We start from the raw sequence: 19,717 nt of genomic DNA on the forward strand, positions 1-19,717 counted from the left end.
TTACTCAAACTCATGTTCATTGAGTTGGTGATGCCATCCAACCACCTCATTCTCTGCCGTTCCCTTCTCCTCCCACCTTCAATCTTTCCCAGCATCAGGGTCTTTTCTAGTGAGTCAGTTCTTCACATCACGTGGCCAAAGTATTGGAGTTTCAGCTTCAGCATCAGTCCTTCCATGAATATTCAGGACTGATTTGCTTGACGATGTACTAGTTGGATCTCCTTGCAGTCCAAGGGACTCTCAAGAGTCTTCTCCAACACCATAGTTCAAAAGCATCAATTCTTCGCTGCTCAGCTTTCATTATGGTCCAACTCTCACATCCATACATGATTACTGGAAAAACCATAGCCTTGACTAGACTGACCTTTGTTGCCAAAGTAATAGCTCTGCTTTTTAATATGCTGTCTAGGTTGGTCATAACTTTTCTTCCAAGGAGTAAGCGTCTTTTAATTTCATGGCTGCAGTCACCATCTGCAGTGATTTTGGAGCCCAAAAAAATAAAGTCTGTCACTGTTTCCATTGTTTCTTCATCTATTTGCCATGAAGTGGTGGGACAGGATGCCATGATCTTAATTTTCTGAATGTTGAGTTTTAAGCCAACTTTGTCACTCTCCTCTTTCACTTTCATCAAGAGGCTCTTTAGTTCTCTTCACTTTCTGCCATAAGGGTGGTGGTCATCTGCATATCTGAGATTGTTATTTCTCCCAGCAATCCTGATCCCAGTTTGCGCTTCATCTGGCCCAGCATTTCTTATGATGCATATAAGTTAAATAAGCAAGGTGACAATATACAGCTTTGACGTATTCCTTTTCCTATTTGGAACTAGTCTGTTGTTCCATGTCCAGTTCTAAGTGTTGCTTCTTGACCTGCATATAGATTTCTCAGGAAGGAGGTCAGGTGGTCTAGTTATTCCTATCTCTTTCAGAATTTTCCACAGTTTATTATGATCCACACAATCAAAGGCTTTGGCCTAGTCAATAAAACAGAAATAAATGTTTTTCTGGAACTCTCTTGCTTTTTCAATGATCTAGCGGATGTTGACAATTTGATCTCTGGTTCCTCTGCCCTTTTCTAAAACCAGCTTGAACATCTGAAAGTTCTCGGTTCAAATATTGTTGAAGCCTGGCTTGGAGAATTTTGAGCCATTATCTTATCTCTCCTTGCCATTCTTTGGAACTCCGCATTCACATGGGTATATCTTTCCTTTTCTCCTTTGCTTTTCACTTCTCTTTTCTCACCTATTTGTAAGGCCTCCTCAGACAGCCATTTTGCTTTTTTGCATTTCTTTTTCTTGGGGACAGTCTTGATCCCTGTCTTCTGTACAATGTCACGAACCTTCGTCCATAGTTCATCAGGCACTCTGTCTATCAGATCTAGTCCCTTAAATCTATTTCTCACTTCCACTGTGTAATCGTAAGGTATTTGATTAGTATCTTAAGAGCAAGTAATATGCTAGAGCTCTCTGTATGCCCACAAAATCTGCACTGAGTTCTTTGGATAACAGGAAGGTGTCAATACAAATTTGTAGAGCTTGATAATGAAGCAGTGTACTAAAGCAGACAAAAGGGAACTTTCCCAGGGTGGAAGGGCAGAATTGGGAGTTGGGACTGACATATATACACAACTATGTACAAAATATCAATAGATAACTAATGCGAACCAATTGTACAGCACAGGGAACTCTACTCAGTGCTCTGTGGTGGCCTAAATGGGAAGGAAATCTAAAAAAGAGGGGATATGTGTATACATGTGACTGATTCACTTTGCTGTACAGCAAGAAACACAACACTGTAAAGCAACTATACTCCAATAAAAATTAATTTAGAAAAAGGAAGCTTCCCTCTTCTTTTGGTGAGATGGACAGTCAAGTTTACTGTCAGTCAGGTCTAGAAATTAAAAGTATAGAGACCAAGAGTTTACCTGACAATTGTGAGCCATCATATTAGAGTTGCTGCTTTCCCTGCACTAGCTTTGGAAGCAATAAAGAGGGAGAGAAATCAGTCTACCAGAAATGGCCATGCCTGGTCCGCCAGTTTTTCCACCTTGGGCCACCTGAATATCTTCCACTTTCCCACGACCTCTGGATGGAACAGAGGTCAGAGAAGGCATGTAAGTAAACTACAGAGTACTTTTCGAGCAGCAGTTGTCACCCAAGCTAGACTCACAATCCTTCTCACTGGGGAACCAACACAGCACGGTCGTTAAGAGCATGCTCTGTAGCATCAGTCTGCTTCGGTTCATAATGTCAGTTTTGTCCCTTGTCAGCTGCATGACCATGGGCAAATTACTACTCTGGCCCCAGCTTCCTTATCTCTAAAATAGGGATGACAGTGACTTCCCTGCTGGTTCAGAGGCTAAGACTGTGCTCCCGATGCAGGGGGAGTGGGTTCAATCCCTGATGAGGGAACTAGATCCCACATGCCGCAACTAAGAGTTCACATGTTGCACCGAAAGATTCCGCATGCCACAACTAAGACCCAGAGCAGCCAAATAAATAAATATCTAAAGAATAAAAATAGGAATGATAACAGTACTTGCTTCACAGAGTTGGTGTGAGGATTTATTTTATGTAAAGCACTTAGAATAGGGCTTGGCAATAAATAATAACTACTAAATATTATTGTTATTTACAATTGTTATATAAACTGTTATTTACAACTACTATTATTAATAATTTCTCTCACCACTCAACTTATTTAATTGGCCATCATTTCCTACTGATCTCTTCACTAAAATCTCTCTCAAACACCTGCCTTCCATCATGACCATCACCGTTTCAGTTCATACTATCAATCTGTACCTTTATTCACTTATCAAACAAATTTATAAACAGCCTTGTGGCTCAGCTGGTAAAGAAGCCATCTGCAATGTGGGAGACCTGGGTTTGATCCCTGGGTTGGAAAGATTCCCTGGAGATGGGACAGGCTACTCACTCCAGTATTCTGGCCTGGAGAATTCGATGGACTGTATGGTCCATGGGGCTGCAAAAAGTTGGACACAACTGAGCGACTTTCACTTTCAGGAAAGGATGAACTATATTAGATTCGGGGGCTAAACAGATGGAAAACAAAAACTTACAATTTCAACCCATAGTGAATCCAGAGAATCCAGAACAAATAAACTGGAAATTACAGTATAGCATAATTAGTATCATCTGAGAGAAATGCACATACATGTACACAAGGGAATGAAAAGTGAAAGTGAAAGTTGTTCAGTTGTGTCCGACTGTTTTTGACCCCATGGACTATACAGTTCATAGAATTCTCCAGGCTAGAATCCTGGAGTGGGTAGCCTTTCCCTTCTCCAGGGGATCTTCCCAACCCAGGGATCAAACCCAGGTCTCCCGCATTGCAGGTGGATTCTTTACCAACTGAGCTATCAGGGAAGCCTACGCAAGGCAATACAGGACTACAAAAAAAGTGTTTCTGACTCCTGGTGGTTCAGACAGTAAAGAATCTGCCTGCAGTGCAGGAGACCCAGGTTCAATCCCTGGATGGCGATGATCCCCTGGAGAAGGAAATGGCTACTCACTCCAGTATTCTTCCCTGGAGAATTCAATGGACAGAGGAACATGGGTTGCAAAGAATCAGACATGACTGAATGACTAACACTTTCACTTTTTCACTTCCCCCCAAAAGACTCAGCACATATTTTCCACTTTCCCTCCACCTGTGAACGTATTCCTACTGAAGCTCTTCACACAGTGTGTTGGGTTTATTGGACGTCCACCGTCATCCCAACTTCAGCATGTTAAACAGACGTTTTAATTTCCCCACCTGCACTCCTGCTCTCAACCCTGCCTCCACCATGCTCCTTGCTGGTCTTTCCTGTGGCAAATGGCACTGTCATTTGTGCAGTGACTGAGGTAAAAAACCGAGGAGCTGTCCTTGTTTCCTTTTTCCCTGAACCTCATCAAACCCATCAACAAGCCCTTTTGGATGTATCTCCAAAATATATCCTCAATCCGTCCACTTCTGCACATTTTAATTATTGCCTCCTTATTGGTTCAAATCAGCATCATCTCCCACGTGGATGACTGAAGTAGTCTCCTAAGCGATCTTTTCGCTTCTACTGTTGCTCCCTGAGACCTGTTTTTCAAACTAAAATCAAAACAATCACTTTAAAATAATGAGATCCTGTGCAAAAACACCCCAATGGCTTCCCACTATAATCAGAATAAAAAGCAAACTTTTAAAAGTCTGACTGATCTGGCCACTGCCTTCACATGCCAGAGTAGAGCTCCTGCTCTTGTTTGTTCCCCACCAGCTTTATTGGTTTTCCTCCTGTTCCTCTACCATGCCAATCTCTTTCCACTTCGGGGCCTCCTCCCTTGATTTCCCTCTGTTGAGAACATTTTCTTCCCCAGCCCTTTGCATGAATGGCTACTTCTCACCCTCAGCTCTTCAGCTCAAATATTCAAAGGGCCTTTCCTGATTTTTTTTTTTACCTAAAGTACCCTCTCTCCTATTTACTCTCCCATTAGGTTATTCACACTTAACATGATTTGAAATTATATCATTTATACCTTCATTTGTTTACTGTCAGTTACACTCTACCAGAATTAAGCTCCAAGTATTCTAGGCACTTGTCTGGTCACTGTTACGTCCCTAATGTCTAGAGGAATGCCTAGCACAAAGCTGGTACTCAAAAAAACCATTCCCAAATAATCTATTTTGATGATTCAAATAAGGTAGTTTCAATGGTAGGAGGACTAACAAATGAAGGAGTAGTAAAGAAAAAGAAATAGAAAATGTAGACTTCTTTTACAAAGCGTGATTGTGAGAAAAGAGGGAAAGAAAGGTTGAAGGGCCAACGCAAGGGGAGAGAAACTTGTTTCTTTATTTCCTGTATGTCAAGGACCCCTTCAGGAATAAGCAAAGCCTTGGGTCCTAGGACTTCCCATGTGGCGTGAGTGGTAAAGAATCTGCCTGCCACTGAAGGAGACTTAAGAGATGCAGGTTTGATCCCTGGATTGGGAAGATCCCCTGGAGAAGGGCATGGTAACCTACTTCAGCATTCTTGCCTGGAGAATCCCAGGGACAGAGGACCCTGGCAGGTTATAGTCCATGCGGTTACAAAGAGTTGGACATGACTGAAGCAACTTAGCATGCACCTGAGTCCTGACCTCAGGAAAATGCAAACAAATAGAAAAGTTTACAAACTATTCCAGGGGGTTCAAGAATTCCCCAAAGTTCTTGTACTCCAGGATAAGAATTCTTACAGTATAAACACAACGAAGATTCCTAAGATATGGTTGATGAAGGAAGGCCACTGAGGTAATAAGAGGAAACCAGGTAAGGGGTGTGCACTGTCCTTTGAGACAAAACAGAAAAAAGCAAGGTCAAGTGAAGATTTAAATAAGAAGGGGTAGAAATTTGAAGTTCCTGCCTGGCAGAATTTTAATTTTTCAGTGATACAGGAGTTAAGATCATGTGTTAAAAAGTATCATCATGGGCTTTGCTGGAGACTCCGTGGTAAAGAATCCACCTGCCAGTGAGGGAGGCATGGGTTCAATCCCTGGTCTGGAAAGAGTCCCACGTGCCACGAAGCAGCTAAGCCTGTGCACCACGACTACTGAGCCTGTGCTCTAGAGCCCAGGAACCACAACTGCTGAGGCCATGTCTGCAACTACTGAAGCCGGTGCACCCTAGAGCCTGTGCTCCATACAAAGAGAAGCTGCTACAAAGAGAAGCCCTCACACAACTAAAGAGCAGCCCCTAATCCCAGCAACTAGACAAAAGCCCACAAAGCAACAAAGACCCAGCACAGCCAAAAGTAAATTTAAAAATAAATAAAATTTTAAAATAAATAAATAAAATCAGTTGCATTTAAAATGTATTTATCAGCATTGACCAAATATCAGGCATATAATATGTGTTCAACAAATTAAATATTTTGATTGAATAATTGAAAACACTGGAGTTATCCTATATGGGATTCTGAAGTCTGGTTCCACAAAAGGTCAACTCGTTTTCTTTGAAGAAAATTGTCTCCAAAAGTTTAGGTTGAAAGACACTTTGAGGTAAGAAGGAATAGCTTCACTAACAGAGAAGGACGTAGAAAACCACATAAAATTTTATGAATAATTTTGAGATAGATTCTGTATAATAAAAATAAGTGAATAAATGTTTTAGGCATTCACTTCAAATGAAATAGTAAGGTCAGTTGATTAACTTTTCTTAAAAAGAAATAATCTCTCCAGTCATTCCATCCAAGCCCAAGCTCCTCATTTCTCTCCAATGCAGACCTTACTGTAAAGAAATAACCTGCTTTTTTTAAGGAGCTTAAAACAGTGGCCTTAGGAGAAGTATCACTTATCGCTTCCTCTTGCTGTCAAGAGGCTTTTCTGAACCAAAAGTATTTAATAATGCAAACTGATGTTAACAACAGAACTAAGACAAACAGAACCACCTTACTCTGTTTGCTCTTCAGTTGCTAAGTCATGTCTGACTCTGAGACCCATGGGCTGTGACCAGCCAGGTGCCTCTGCCCATGGGATTTCCCAGGCAGGAACACTGGAGTGCATTACCCTTTCCTTCCCCAGGGGATCTTCCCAACCCAGGGAGCAAACCCACATCTCCTGCACTGGCAGGCGGGTTCTTTACCACTGAGCCACCAGGGAAGCCCACCTTACTAACCAGCTCACGTCAAAAGATTATCATGGGTACACGTGTAGGAAAATTCACAGCAGTGCTGCTCATATTTACCAAAAACTGTAGAAACTGTAGCGTTCACCAACAGCACAGTAGATAAACTGTGGTATACCCTTACAATGGAACAACAAGCAACAAACTAATTACAAGCGATAACTAGGATCAACCTTAAAAACAATGTTGAGTAATGAAGCTAAATACAAAGGAGAACTTAGTACAACTCCATGTACACAAAGTTCAAAACGAGCCAAGCTAGAAAGTGCAACTTCACATACAATGACACTGAAAATCTAAGGAAAAGCAAGAAGTGGCTACCACAGAAGTCATGATAGGGGCTCCATCTGGGGACGTGGAGGCATGCATGCTGGGAAAAGGGACTGAATAATAACACACCTGCTCCAGGACTTCCCTGGTGGTCCAGTGACTAAGAGTGCGCACTCCACATGGAGGAGATGTGGGTTCCATCGCTGGTAGGGGAACTATATCGCATATGCTGCAACTAAAACCCGTCAAAGCCAAGTAAATATATAATAAACAAACAAATAAATATTTTAATCAAAACACTTGCTCTAACTGCTTCTAACTGGAGTACTTTAAAAGCAAATTATCCTGAAACAAACTGAAAAAGAAAGAGACTGAGAATGTCTACTTCAGAGGAGTCATAGCAATGACTTTTTTCAGAAGGATGGAAGTGAGTCTGAGTGAACTCCGGGAGTTGGTGATGGACAGGGAGGCCTGGCGTGCTGTGATTCATGGGGTCGCAAAGAGTCGGACACGACTGAGCAACTGAACTGAACTGAAATAAGATTTATTTTGGAAGTTGCCATTAAATAATACTAAAGTGTATATTGTTTAAAATAAGTATTTCATGAATGTACCTTCCCAGTTATTACCCACTAATTAAGACTAAATGGTCTAGTTACTTGATCAATTCAAATAGGAACAAAAAATCAGTTTTATCCTGGAGGCACATTTCAATAATGGACACTTTCCTTTCATAGTTATGTTGTTCTTCAGTTGCTCATTCGTGTCCCACTCTTTGAGACCCCATGAACAGTAGCACAAGAGGCATCCCTGTCCTAAACTATAATAGATTAGTTATGTCCTAAAGGGCACCTCATGCGAAGAGTTGACTCATTGGAAAAAACTGATGCTGGGAGGGATTGGGGGCAGGAGAAGGGGACGACAGAGGATGAGATGGCTGGATGGCATCACCGACTCGATGGACATGAGTTTGGGTGGACTTCGGGAGTTGGTGATGGACAGGGAGGCCCGGCGTGCTGCAATTCATGGGGTCGCAAAGAGTAGGACACAACTGAGCGACTGAACTGAACTGAACTGAAACTGTAATAGATTCGTTATAACTATTCATAGTTACAATTAATCTGTTTTCTTATAATTTCAACTCGATTATTATTCTATTTATTTCCTTACGGGTTAAAAAAAAAAGTTTATTTGAAATTCTGAAAACCACTAGAGGAAATTTAAAACAACGAATATCCTGAGATATAATGACCTAGACTGGAAGAAGGAAAACAAACACAGAGATACTGTCATCTACGCAATGTTTCCTGAAATCGCTCTCCTGACTTTACTTACAGAATAAAAAAAGTGTATTCCTTTGCGTGTTTAGGTATCATGTCCATGATCGCAGCAAAGTTATTCAGTTTAAATCTCAAACACTTTTTCAAAGGAAACTCAGCTTACCCTGCCTTTCTTGTGTATAATTTCTACTGTAATTATACGAGATTTTTCGTGCAAATGCCTACGTAATCTCGGCCCTTCACTTCCCAAAGTCTATAAAGTGGCTCAGAAATGAGAAGCTGGGAATCACGCAGACCCTGGTTGAACCCCCAAATCTCTGACTTCCAAATTCCTCAGCGCCACTCCAGAGCGTTTCTAAACAGTCCCCCAACAACCAAGCCGAAAGCTGCGGCGGGAAGCGAAGCGGTCACCATAGGAACATAAACTCAACCCTAAGCTCCCGAGAAACGACAACACGCGCAAAGTTTGTTCCAGGAGAGTTTCCCTGGACCGCAACTCTGCCCGCTACCGCCCCTCACGGCGGCGCCAGCAGCCAAAATCCACCTCAGGGGTCGCCCACAGACCCTAATCCCCGCCATCGCCGCCTCCTGCAGCTGCCCTCTTAAGGCCTGCTGACCCAGGAGATGATTTACCCCAACCCGGCGCATCCCCGTGCTTCTACCTGGGGCGGCGGGTCCCTCCCCGGGCTTTTTGGCCCGCCGTCCTCCCCGGAGATCATCCCGGCGACTACTAGGACTCGGTCTCCGCCTGGGATCCAGAATCCCTCAAGGTCTCCATCCTCCGCCCCCTCCTCCCTGCCCGCCCCAAATCGACTTGGCCCCTCCCCGCGGGGGCGGTGGGAGGCGGGACCGGGCAGGAGAGAGGCGGGACCGGGCAGGAGGGAGGCGGGACCCAGCGGGAAGGAGGCGGGGGCGGTTAGCGCCGGCCGGCGTCGCCGTCGGCCCCGCCCTCACGCTCTGTACCTGAGGGGGCTCGTCCTCCACCTCCCCGGCGCCTTCACTCCGCTTCCGTCCCGCGCGCCCCAAGTCCCTGTGCGCACGCGTACCTGGCTCGACCCTCCCTCTCGCGGGGACTACAAGCCGTGCGCGCGCACACACGCACGTAGCGTCGCGTACGTCCGCCTGTCTGCCTTACAGGGCGCCCTGGAAAGGCTTCTTCCTGGTCCATCCGCGCCGCGCAGGCGCAAGCCCACGCAGTGCCTAGACGACCCTCCAGAGTGTCCCGTCTCCTAGTAACCAGCCTCCACCCACTTTTCCAAGACTTTTTCCCTACTTCCTGCGGGTGGCCGCCTTAACTGAGAGAGTGCGCATGCGCAGAGCTTCTGTTTCTCGCCCCCTCCTCCGGCTGTCTTCCCTTAGCTCTGGGATACCTGCTGCTTTCCTGCCACTTTTGTGTGCTATTTTCCCAGGGATCGGTCCCCATTCTGGACAGATCAGTGAATTCGTTACTCCGCAGAGTTGCTTTTGGGCGCTGGGAGGGAGGTGCGCTCTCCAGCCACGGTCAGGGGCCGCTGTGCGGAGAGCCTTCTTTGATGAGGTTCTGCTGCTGCAGCCCCGCGAGACAGAGCCGGCCTGTTGGGGTGAGCGCCCGCAGCCTGCACAGTCTGGGGAGCCCTGACCGCCCTGTACTATCCAGTCTGAGTTGAATCTGGGAATGACAGGGAGAGAAAAGTGACAGTGCAGATTCCTGACCTGTATACCTTCTCCACAAGCCAGGCCTTCTCCAAGTCCCCCCAAAAAACTGATCACGGTTAACAAACAAAAACCGAAAGGGTAGAGTATCTCACTTGATATTTAATACTGTATCTATTCTTTTCCTATTTAATACAGTTTAAACTTGTCTTCTATTAGGAGCTTTCAGTCTTGTAACACTCATTTAACTTAACCAGGTATAATATTATTTTTGGCCATCCAACTATGTTAATGTTGACCATATTAGCTAAAAGTGAAGAAAGGAGCTTTTTAGTGAGAAAGAATGAAAGTTGCATTATTCTGCCAACTGGAAAAGAAATGTTTAGTCTTTTTAGCATTTCTTAATGTTTAACATCTTTGGCGGCAAAGAATATAATAATCTGATTTCGGTGCTGACCATCTGGGATGTCCATGTGTACAGTCTTCTCTTGTGTTGTTGGAAGAGTGTGTTTGCTATAACCAGTGCGTTCTCTTGGCAAAACTCTGTTAGCCTTGGCCCTGCTTCATTCCGTATTCCAAGGCCAAATTTGCCTGTTACTCCAGGTGTTTTTTGACTTCTACTTTTGCATTCCAGTCCCCTAGAATGAAAAGGACATCTTTTTTTGAGTGTTAGTTCTAAAAAGTCTCGTAGGTCTTCGTAGAACCATTCAACTTCAGCTTCTTCAGCGTTACTGGTTGAGGCATAGGCTTGGATTACCATGATATTGAATGGTTTGCCTTGGAAACGAACAGAGATCATTCCATCGTTTTTGAGATTGTATCCAAGTACTGCATTTCAGGCTCTTTTGTTGACCATGATGACTACTCCATTTCTTCTGAGGGATTCCTGCCCACAATAGTAGATATAATGGCCATCTGAGTTAAATTCACCCATTCCAGTCCATCTTAGTTCACTGATTCCTAGAATTTCGATGTTCACTCTTGCTATCTCCTGTTTGACCACTTCCAGTTTGCCTTGATTCGTGGACCTAACATTCCAGGTTCCTATGCAATATTGCTCTTTACAGCATCAGACCTTGCTTCTATCACCAGTCACATCCACAACTGGGTATTGTTTTTGCTTTGGCTCCATCCCTTCATTCTTTCTGGAGTTATTTCTCCACTGATCTCCAGTAGCATATAGGGCACCTACTGACCTGGGGAGTTCCTCTTTCAGTATCCTATCATTTTGCCTTTTTCTACTGTTCATGGGGTTCTCAAGGCAAGAATACTGAAGTGGTTTGCCATTCCCTTCTCGAGTGAACCACATTCTGTCAGACCTCTCCACCATGACCCGTCTGTCTTGGGTGGCCCCACACAGCATGGCTTAGTTTCATTGAGTTAGACAAGGCTGTGGTCTGTGTGATCAGATTGCCTAGTTTTCTGTGATTATGGTTGCAGTGTGTCTGCCCTCTGATGCCCTCTCGCAACACCTACCGTCTTACTTGGGTTTCTCTTACCTTGGTCGTGGGTAGCTCTATACAGTCAGCAAAAACAAGACTGGGGGCTGACTGTGGCTCAGATCATGAACTCCTTATTGCCAAATTTATACTTAAATTGAAGAAAGTAGGGAAAACCACTAGACTATTCATGTATGACCTAAATCAAATCCCTTATGATTATACAGTGGAAGTGAGTAATAGATTTAAGGGAATAGATCTGATAGACAGAGTGCCTGATAAACTATGGACAGAGATTCGTGACATTGTACAGAAGACAGGGATCAAGACCATCCCCAAGAAAAAGAAATGCAAAAAAGCAAAATGGCTGTCTAAGGAGGCCTTAAAAATAGCTGTGTAAAGAAGAGAAGTGAAAAGCAAAGGAGAAAGGGAAAGATATAAGCATCTGAATGCAGAGTTCCAAAGAATAGCAAGGAGAGATAAGAAAGCCTTCCTCAATGATCAATGCAAAGAAATAGAGGAAAACAACAGAATGGGAAAGATGACATCTCTTCAAGAAAATTAGAGAACCAAGGGAACATTTCATGCAAAGATAGGCTCGATAAAGGACAGAAATGGTATGGACCTAACAGAAGCAGAAGATATTAAGAGGTGGCAAGAATACACAGAAGAACTGTACAAAAAAGGTCTTCACGACCAAGAGAATCACGTTGGTATGATCACTCACCTAGCACCAGACATCCTGGAGAGTGAAGTCAAGTGAGCCTTAGAAAGCATCACTACGATCAAAGCTAGTGGAGGTGATGGAATTCCAGTGGAGCTATTTCAAATTCTAAAAGATGATGCTGTGAAAGTGCTGCACTCAATATGCCAGCAAATTTGGAAAACTCAGCAGTGGCCACAGGACTGGAAAAGGTCAGTGTTCATTCTAATCCCAAAGAAAGGCAATGCCAAAGAATGCTCAAACTACCGCACAATTGCACTCATCTCACACGCTAGTAAAGTAATGCTCAAAATTCTTCAAGCCAGGCTTCAGCAATACGTGAACTTCCAGATGTTCAAGCTGGTTTTAGAAAAGGCAGAGGAACCAGAGATCAAATTGCCAACATCTGCTGGATCATCACAAAAGCAAGAGAGTTCCAGAAAAACATCTATTTCTGCTTTATTGACTATGCCAAAGCCTTTGACTGTGTGGATCACAATAAACTGGAAAATTCTGAAAGAGATGGGAATACCAGACCACCTGACCTGCCTCTTGAGAAACCTGTATGCAGGCCAGGAAGCAACAGTTAGAACTGGACATGGAACAACAGACTGGTTCCAAATAGGAAAAAGAGTACGTCAAGGCTGTATATTGTCATCTTGCTTATTTAACTTATATGCAGAGGACATCATGAGAAATGCTGGGCTGGAAGAAGCACAAGCTGGAATCAGGATTGCTGGGAGAAATATCAATAACCTCACATATGCAGTTGATACCACCTTTATGCCAGAAAGTGAAGAGGAACTAAAGAGCTTCTTGATGAAAGTGAAAGAGGAGAGTGAAAAAGTTGGCTTAAAGCTCAACATTCAGAAAACGAAGATCATGGCATCTGGTCCTGTCACTTCATGGGAAATATATAGGGAAACAGTGGAAACAATGTCAGACTTTATCTTTTTGGGCTCCAAAATCACTGCAGATGGTGATTGCAGCCATGAAATTAAAAACACTTACTCCTTGGAAGGAATGTTATGACCAAGCTAGATAGCATATTCAAAAGCAGAGACATTATTTTGCCAACAAAGGTCCATCTAGTCAAGGCTATGGTTTTTCCTGTGGTCATGTATGGATGTGAGAGTTGGACTGTGAAGAAAGCTGAATGCTGAAGAATGGATGCTTTTGAACTGTGGTGTTGGAGAAGACTCTTGAGAGTCCCTTGGACTGCAAGGAGGTTCAACCAGTCCATTCTAAAGGAGATCAGTCCTGGGTGTTCTTTGGAAGGACTGATGCTGAAGCTGAAACTCCAATACTTTGGCCACCTCATGCGAAGAGCTGACTCATTGGAAAAGACTCTGATGCTGGGAGGGATTGGGGGCAGGAGGAGAAGGGAACAACAGAGGATGAGACAGCTGGATGGCATCACTAACTCGATGGACATGAGTTTGAGTAAATTCCGGGAGTTGGTGATGGACAAGGAGGCCTAGCATGCTGCGATTCATGGGGTTGCAAAGAGTCAGACACGACTGAGCGACTGAACTGAGTGAATGTTTAACATATTCCACTTTTCTTATATAACCCAAGGGTTCTGAACTCTAATATTGGCTTTATCTCCCTGTCTTTTCCACAGATGAAGTAGATAAACTAGGTTTTTATAGCTGTTCTCTGATGATCTTGATATAGTATTCGCCTGTCCATTTCAAATGTAATCTCATATTTGAAGAGACAAACTATTCTTGTTTTTGCCAAGTGAGTACTCATTTTTTTGCCCACAGTGTATTATTGACAGACATAAATAAATTTTGTGTTAGAACAAATTTCATAAAAATGCATTTAATATGTGCCATATGTTTTTCCCATCTCTGCTTTGATTTTTTATCATTATTTGTGCCAGTACATTTTCTCATTTTGTTGCATATCATAACTTTGTAAGTATAGCTAGATACTAACAAATTAAATCATGTCCCAGTTGTTCTAGATAAAGGCAAAAGTCACACTTTCTGTAAAATGTAATTGTGCCTAACTGATAAAATAAGTAACTAGAAGCATGAGCTCTCAAAGACCATCCTAAAATGTTATTTTAGGGAAAACAAAATATTCTCATTTCCTCTTAAGATACTAAGATTATTGTGAATAAAATGTTCTCATGATCTATCTAGCATTAATTGAAAAAAAATAGAGAAAAATGCACAAACCTCAAAACTTTCTGATGATGTTGAAGGCTTTCGGGGTGAAAGTGATCATTATCACAGGAGATAGGAAGGTGCCTCCTCTAGGGAAAAAAGTTGAAGAGTTTGAGGATTTACATACGCCACCTTTGTTGTCCTTGTAGTCACTAAGTCGCGTTCTACTCTTTGCGTCCCATGGACTGTGGCCCGCCAGGCTCCTCTGTCCGTGCGTTTTCCCATGCAGGAATACTGGACTGGGTTGCCATTTCCTCCTCCAGGGGATCTTCCCATCCCAGGGATCAAACCCATGTCTTCTGTATTAGCAGGTGGATTCTTTACTGCTGAGCCAATAGGGAAATCCCAGTGGGATTGTTTCCACTAACCTATTTTTTCCTCCTAGTTATGAGTCACATTCTTCTGCTTCTTTTCAGGCCTGGTAAGTTCATGGGGTCACAAGGAGTCAGACATGACTTAGTGACCAAACAACAACAAGAAGTTTTTATTGAGCTTTCCAGGTGGCTCAGAGTGAAGAATCTGCCTGCCAGTGCAAGAGACGCAAGAGACAAGGGTTACATCCCTGGGTCAGGAAGATCCCCTAGAAGAGGGCATGGCAACCCACTCCAGTATTTGTGCCTGGAGAATCCCATGGACAGAGGAGACTGGCAGGCTACAGTCCACCGTCCAAAAATCAGACACAACTTAGCAACTGAGCACACACAAATTTTTCTTGGCTGCCAGATGTTGCAGATTTGACATTGTTGGTGCTGGAGGTTTTGGTTTTCCTTTAAATATGTGTAGGTTTTATTCTGAAATGCAATGAGTTTACTTGAAAACAATTTAATCCTTTAGAACTGCCCTGTTGAAAATAGTAACCACTAGCTTCATGTGGCTATTTGAATTTATGTTATTAAAATGAAATAAAATTTAAAATTAAGTCCCTCATTTGTGCTTTGTACATTTCAAATTCTGACATCTAGCTTTCACTGGTGGTTCAGTAAAATTCTCACCTGCCAACATCCACATGTGACTAGTGGCCACTATACTAGACAATACATAAAGGATATTTCTATCACTGTAGAAAGTCCTATCGGACAGACCTGCTTTAGAAGCTTGCTTTTAAGCCTTATTAGGTCCAAAGTGGTCTTTGCCGCTGCTAAGTCGCTTCAGTTGTGTCCAACTCTGTGCGACCCCATAGACGGCAGCCCACCAGGCTCCACCGTCCCTGGGATTCTCCAGGCAAGAACACTGGAATGGGTTGCCATTTCCTTCTCCAATGCATGAAAGTGAAAAGTGAAAGTGAAGTCGCTCAGTCGTGTCCGACTCTTCTCGACCCCATGGACTGCAGCTCACCAGGCTCCTCCATCCATGGGATTTTCCAGGCAAAAGTACTGGAGTGGGGTGCCATTGCCTTCTCTGAAAGTGGTCTTTATTTAGGGCTAATTTGACTCCCTTATTGAGGCAATACCTCAGTGGACCCCCCCCTCCTTTTACAACCTTTTTAAGCTCTTTCCTTAACATTGCATGACCATCTCTCTTCAGTTGGGCATTCATAATAAAAAGTACTGTATCTTTCTTGGAGGCTTTTTTCATTTCCTTTTTTGTATTATGGTAGAATACCCATGACATAAACTGTAGCATCTTGGCCATTCTTAGGTGTATAGTTCAGTGTATTAAATACATTCGTAATGCTGTGGTCATCACCGCCATTCATCTCCAGAACTCTCTTCATCGTGTAAAACTGAAACTCTATACCCCTTAAACAACTCCCCACGGCAACCACTATTCTACTTTCTGTTTCTTTGATTCGATATCTAGATAGATACTTCACATAAGTGGGGTCAAACAGCATTTGCCTTTTTGTGACCGAATTATTTCATCTAGAATAATCTGCTCAAGATTCATCATACTTTAGCATATTGCAGAATTTCTTCCTTTTTTAATGCTGAGTATCTTACCATATATATATATACATACATGTATATATATACACCATATCTTGCTTACCCATGATCTATCAATGGACACTTGAGTTGCTTCCATTTTTTAGCTATTTTGAATAACGCTGTGTTGAACATGGGTGTACAAATACTTCTTAAAGGCCCAGAAGTTGGTTTGCCAGATCATATGGTAATTGTTTTTAATTTTTTGAGGAACTGTCAAACTTTTCCACAGCAGCTGTACCAATTGTACATTCCTACCATGAGTGCATAAAGATTGAAATTTCTCCACATCCTCAACAACACTTGTTTTGTTTTTTTTTTTAAATAGTAACCTAATAGGTATGACGCAGTATCTAACTGGTAATTGTGATTTGCATTTCCCTAATTATTAGTGATAGTGAACATCTTTTCATGTTATCATTGGCCATTTTGGCCATTCATCTATCTTCTCTGGAGAAATGTCTATTTTAGTCCTTTGCTCAGTTTTGAGTTGGGTTATTTTGTTGTTGCTGAGTTTTAGTCCTCTATATAGTCTGGGTTTTAGTCTTTTATCATATATATGATTTGCAAATATTTTTCTCCCATTGATTTGCCCTTCTACTCTCTTAAGTGTTTTATTAACACACAAAATTTGTAAATTTTCATAAGATCCATTGTTCAGCATCTTTAATTCTTTTTCAGCAGAGTGTTTGGCCTTCAATAATAAATTCTTTAATCCAATAATAATGAATTAAAAGTTCTTTGTAACAAGAATTATAGGACTAAGTAGAGAAGTTCTGTAATTTTTCTGCCAGGAGATAAAACAGAGCATCTGGTGAATTCCTTAAAAAAAAAAAAAAAGTCTCAGAGAACCTATAGAGCCTGCAAACCTCCCACAAAGAAAACAGAAACACTGAGGGGGACAGAAGGCGATTTTACTGTGTATTTTTGGCATCCTCACCATGACGTTCCATTACAACAAACATTGCCTAAAGTTAGTTGAAATTCCCATTCTATTCACTTGTTACAGTTTTTCCCTCAGGCAATAAAGGAAGAAATGTGTCCACTGCTTTAAGAGGTGCCAGCAATCTTATTTTTATTCAGCTGTCCCAATGGGGTTTTCCCTAAGTAACCGCTACTCAGGTTTCTGTTTTGCATATGGATTCAAAAGTGGATGATCAGTTAATGCAAAGGACAGAGAAAAGCAAATTGGAACCAGTGACTCAGTTATTTCAAAACACCAAGAAAATAAGATTAGAAGACACAAATCAAGAAGCCTTTACAAGGAGCAAAGTCGCTGGCACAGGATATCTTTCAGAGAAAGCCTTGGGTCCAGTAATGTGTGTTAAAGAAAGTGATGGGATAGAAATGACAGACGTCGAATGAAGTTATTTTGTACGTTACTAAAGAAACCAAAAATGGCTTTTGACTAAGAGGGCCTGATGAATGAGAGCCTTACCTTATTAGGAAAACCTAACAAAATGAAGGAAGATGATCACTTATTTTTTACTGTTTATGAATCAATGTAGATTGCAACTTTTGATGATACATATTCAAAAAAAGTTGCTTTAGAGAGAAGAAACTTTCCAAAATTCAAATTCAAGATTTCTCTCATATTACTCTATCCTTGTCAAAAATTAGAGGTTTTGTCTAAGCGTATTTAAATGTCACCAAAATATTTTAATTCTAGTGTATTTCTCTAACAAGTGATCAAAACCCAAAAAAACAGTGCCCCTTTAATATCAGTATTTCTCATTATTTCTGGTGTATTGCTTTTATATGTTGGATTTCCAGCTGGAGATTTCGTTTTAGAGTAGTTTATCTTCCTGCCTTTTTGCATTTCTGTTCTGTTAAAAATCACTGGTAGCTTAAGAGGTATTTCACATTTCACATCATCCTTTTAAAACTTTTTTTTTAACCCACACAGAATTCATTTCCGAGTTCACAAAACAGTTTTTCTAAATGTAATAATTTATCTTGCAGATGTTACCATTTTATGCCACCAATATTTAATATAAGAAAACAGCCTAGTTGTTAAAAAAACTATATATGTTTTTATATAAACATATATACATATATATGTTTATATGTATAATGCTGCTGTTTCAAACTTTCATGCATTGAAGAAGGCAATGGCAACCCACTCCAGTACTCTTGCCTGGAAAATCCCATGGATGGAGGAGCCTGGTAGGCTACAGTCCATGGGGTCGCTAAGAGTCGGACACTACTGAGCAACTTCACTTTCACTTTTCACTTTCATGCATTGGAGAAGGAAATGGCAACCCACTCCAGTGTTCTTGCCTGGAGAATCCCAGGGATGGGGGAGTCTGGTGGGCTGCCGTCTATGGGGTCACACAGAGTTGGCCACGACTGAAGTGACTTAGCAGCGCAGCAGTTGTTTCAAACTACTAGATGTTTTAATAAGGATGACAAACATATATATATGTTTACATATACATATACATAATATGTTTATATATACATTTATTGTCCCAAATAATGTTAGCTGAAATTAAAAACCACTTGTGTCTGGACAGATAGTGACCTGTAAATATTTCTACTATGTATGTTTTGAACTTTTTCCTATACTTTAATATTTAATGGTGATCTCTAATGTCCAGTTGAGTAACATCCTTAATACTGATAAAGGAAAAAGGCATACTCAAGAGGAAAAGTAATCTTTTAGGGAAAAAGTATTCTGTTAATCAGAGAAAAACTAAACAGATGTTTTTGTAGTTTAAAACCATTGAAAACGATGTAAGCCAATAAGATGACACTCTTTATCATTTATAGAACATAATTCTTTGGGAGACAAAAAAAATACACAGATCATTTCGAACACAACTGAGCGACTGAACTGAACTGAATGCTTACTGTCTACCAGGAGAACATCAGACTAATTATATAAGATACAAATTGTGATGTGTCATGAAGAAAAAGTTAAACCGTCAAACTGACAGGAGACATAACACACACTTGATTTTTATTTTTTTAAACTTGATTTTTAACTGTGGGAGCTAGGAAAGATTCTCTGAAGAGGTGACATTTACAGTTTTTGCAAGGACACGATTGTCCAAGTGAGATGATGGCCGAGGGGACAGAGTTTAGGTGAAGTCTGGCAAGACATCATGATGGTCTGAAAGTGGGGGAAAGAAAGGGTTTCTAGTTTTTTAAAAAAATGGCTAGATGCATGAAGGTTCTCTAGGAGAAAGAGTGAGCTGGGGAGCATGGGTTTTGGACATACCAGTTTCCAAGGCAGGCAGTTCTATGTGTACGGAATGAAAAATACCAATTTGAAAGTTGTATTCAGAGTGGTGTCTAAAGTTACGGGAATGAATGAGGTTGCTTAGGGTGAATGTAGAGTGTGAGATAAAGCAACTACAACATTCAGAAGCTGGCCAGTGCTGGGGGAGCTCGCAGAGGGGATGGAAGAGTTGACAGGCTGGTGGAAAACCAAGACAGGATAATGTCAAGACTGCTCACCAGTCTTTAAGGTGGGGGCAGTCAACTGAAAGAGTAAATGCAGACTGAAAGTTCACTGGATCTAGCAACATGAATTGAGAAGATCATGGGTTGAGAAGATCCCCTAGAGAAGGAAATGGTAACCTACTGCAGTATTCTTGCCTGGGAAATCCCAGGGACAGAGAAGCCTGGTGGGATAGTCT

The 19,717-nt window shown here is 41.9% G+C and overlaps 2 protein-coding genes across 13 annotated transcripts in view; one reads left to right on the forward strand and one right to left on the reverse strand.

The window, feature by feature from the left end:
- The window catches only part of TSGA10 (testis specific 10), a 96,211-nt gene extending 86,837 nt beyond the window's left edge, over nucleotides 1–9,374 (reverse strand). For 5 of the 12 annotated variants that reach the window (XM_040267660.1, XM_040267657.1, XM_040267661.1 and 2 more), the window contains exon 1: nucleotides 9,161–9,248. Coding sequence is in view for 1 of the 12 variants with exons in the window: in XM_040267652.1 (XP_040123586.1) it covers nucleotides 8,860–8,916 (57 nt within the window). In the remaining 11 variants the exon portion in view is untranslated. Of the gene's footprint in view, nucleotides 1–7,046; nucleotides 7,089–8,859; nucleotides 8,994–9,160 lie in introns of those variants that run through there. The other 7 variants (XR_005725812.1, XM_040267652.1, XM_040267658.1 and 4 more) reach the window with 5 other exon arrangements.
- A 7,790-nt stretch (nucleotides 9,375–17,164) lies between these two features.
- On the forward strand, nucleotides 17,165–17,438 carry CUNH2orf15 (chromosome unknown C2orf15 homolog). Its single transcript, XM_040267663.1, is given in 2 exon segments — nucleotides 17,165–17,181; nucleotides 17,183–17,438. Coding segments are annotated over 2 exon segments (273 nt in total).
- Nucleotides 17,439–19,717: the final 2,279 nt, after the last annotated feature.

The sequence above is a fragment of the Oryx dammah genome, unplaced genomic scaffold, assembly GCF_014754425.2.
Source record: "Oryx dammah isolate SB20612 unplaced genomic scaffold, SCBI_Odam_1.1 HiC_scaffold_25, whole genome shotgun sequence".
Lineage (NCBI taxonomy): Eukaryota > Metazoa > Chordata > Mammalia > Artiodactyla > Bovidae > Oryx > Oryx dammah.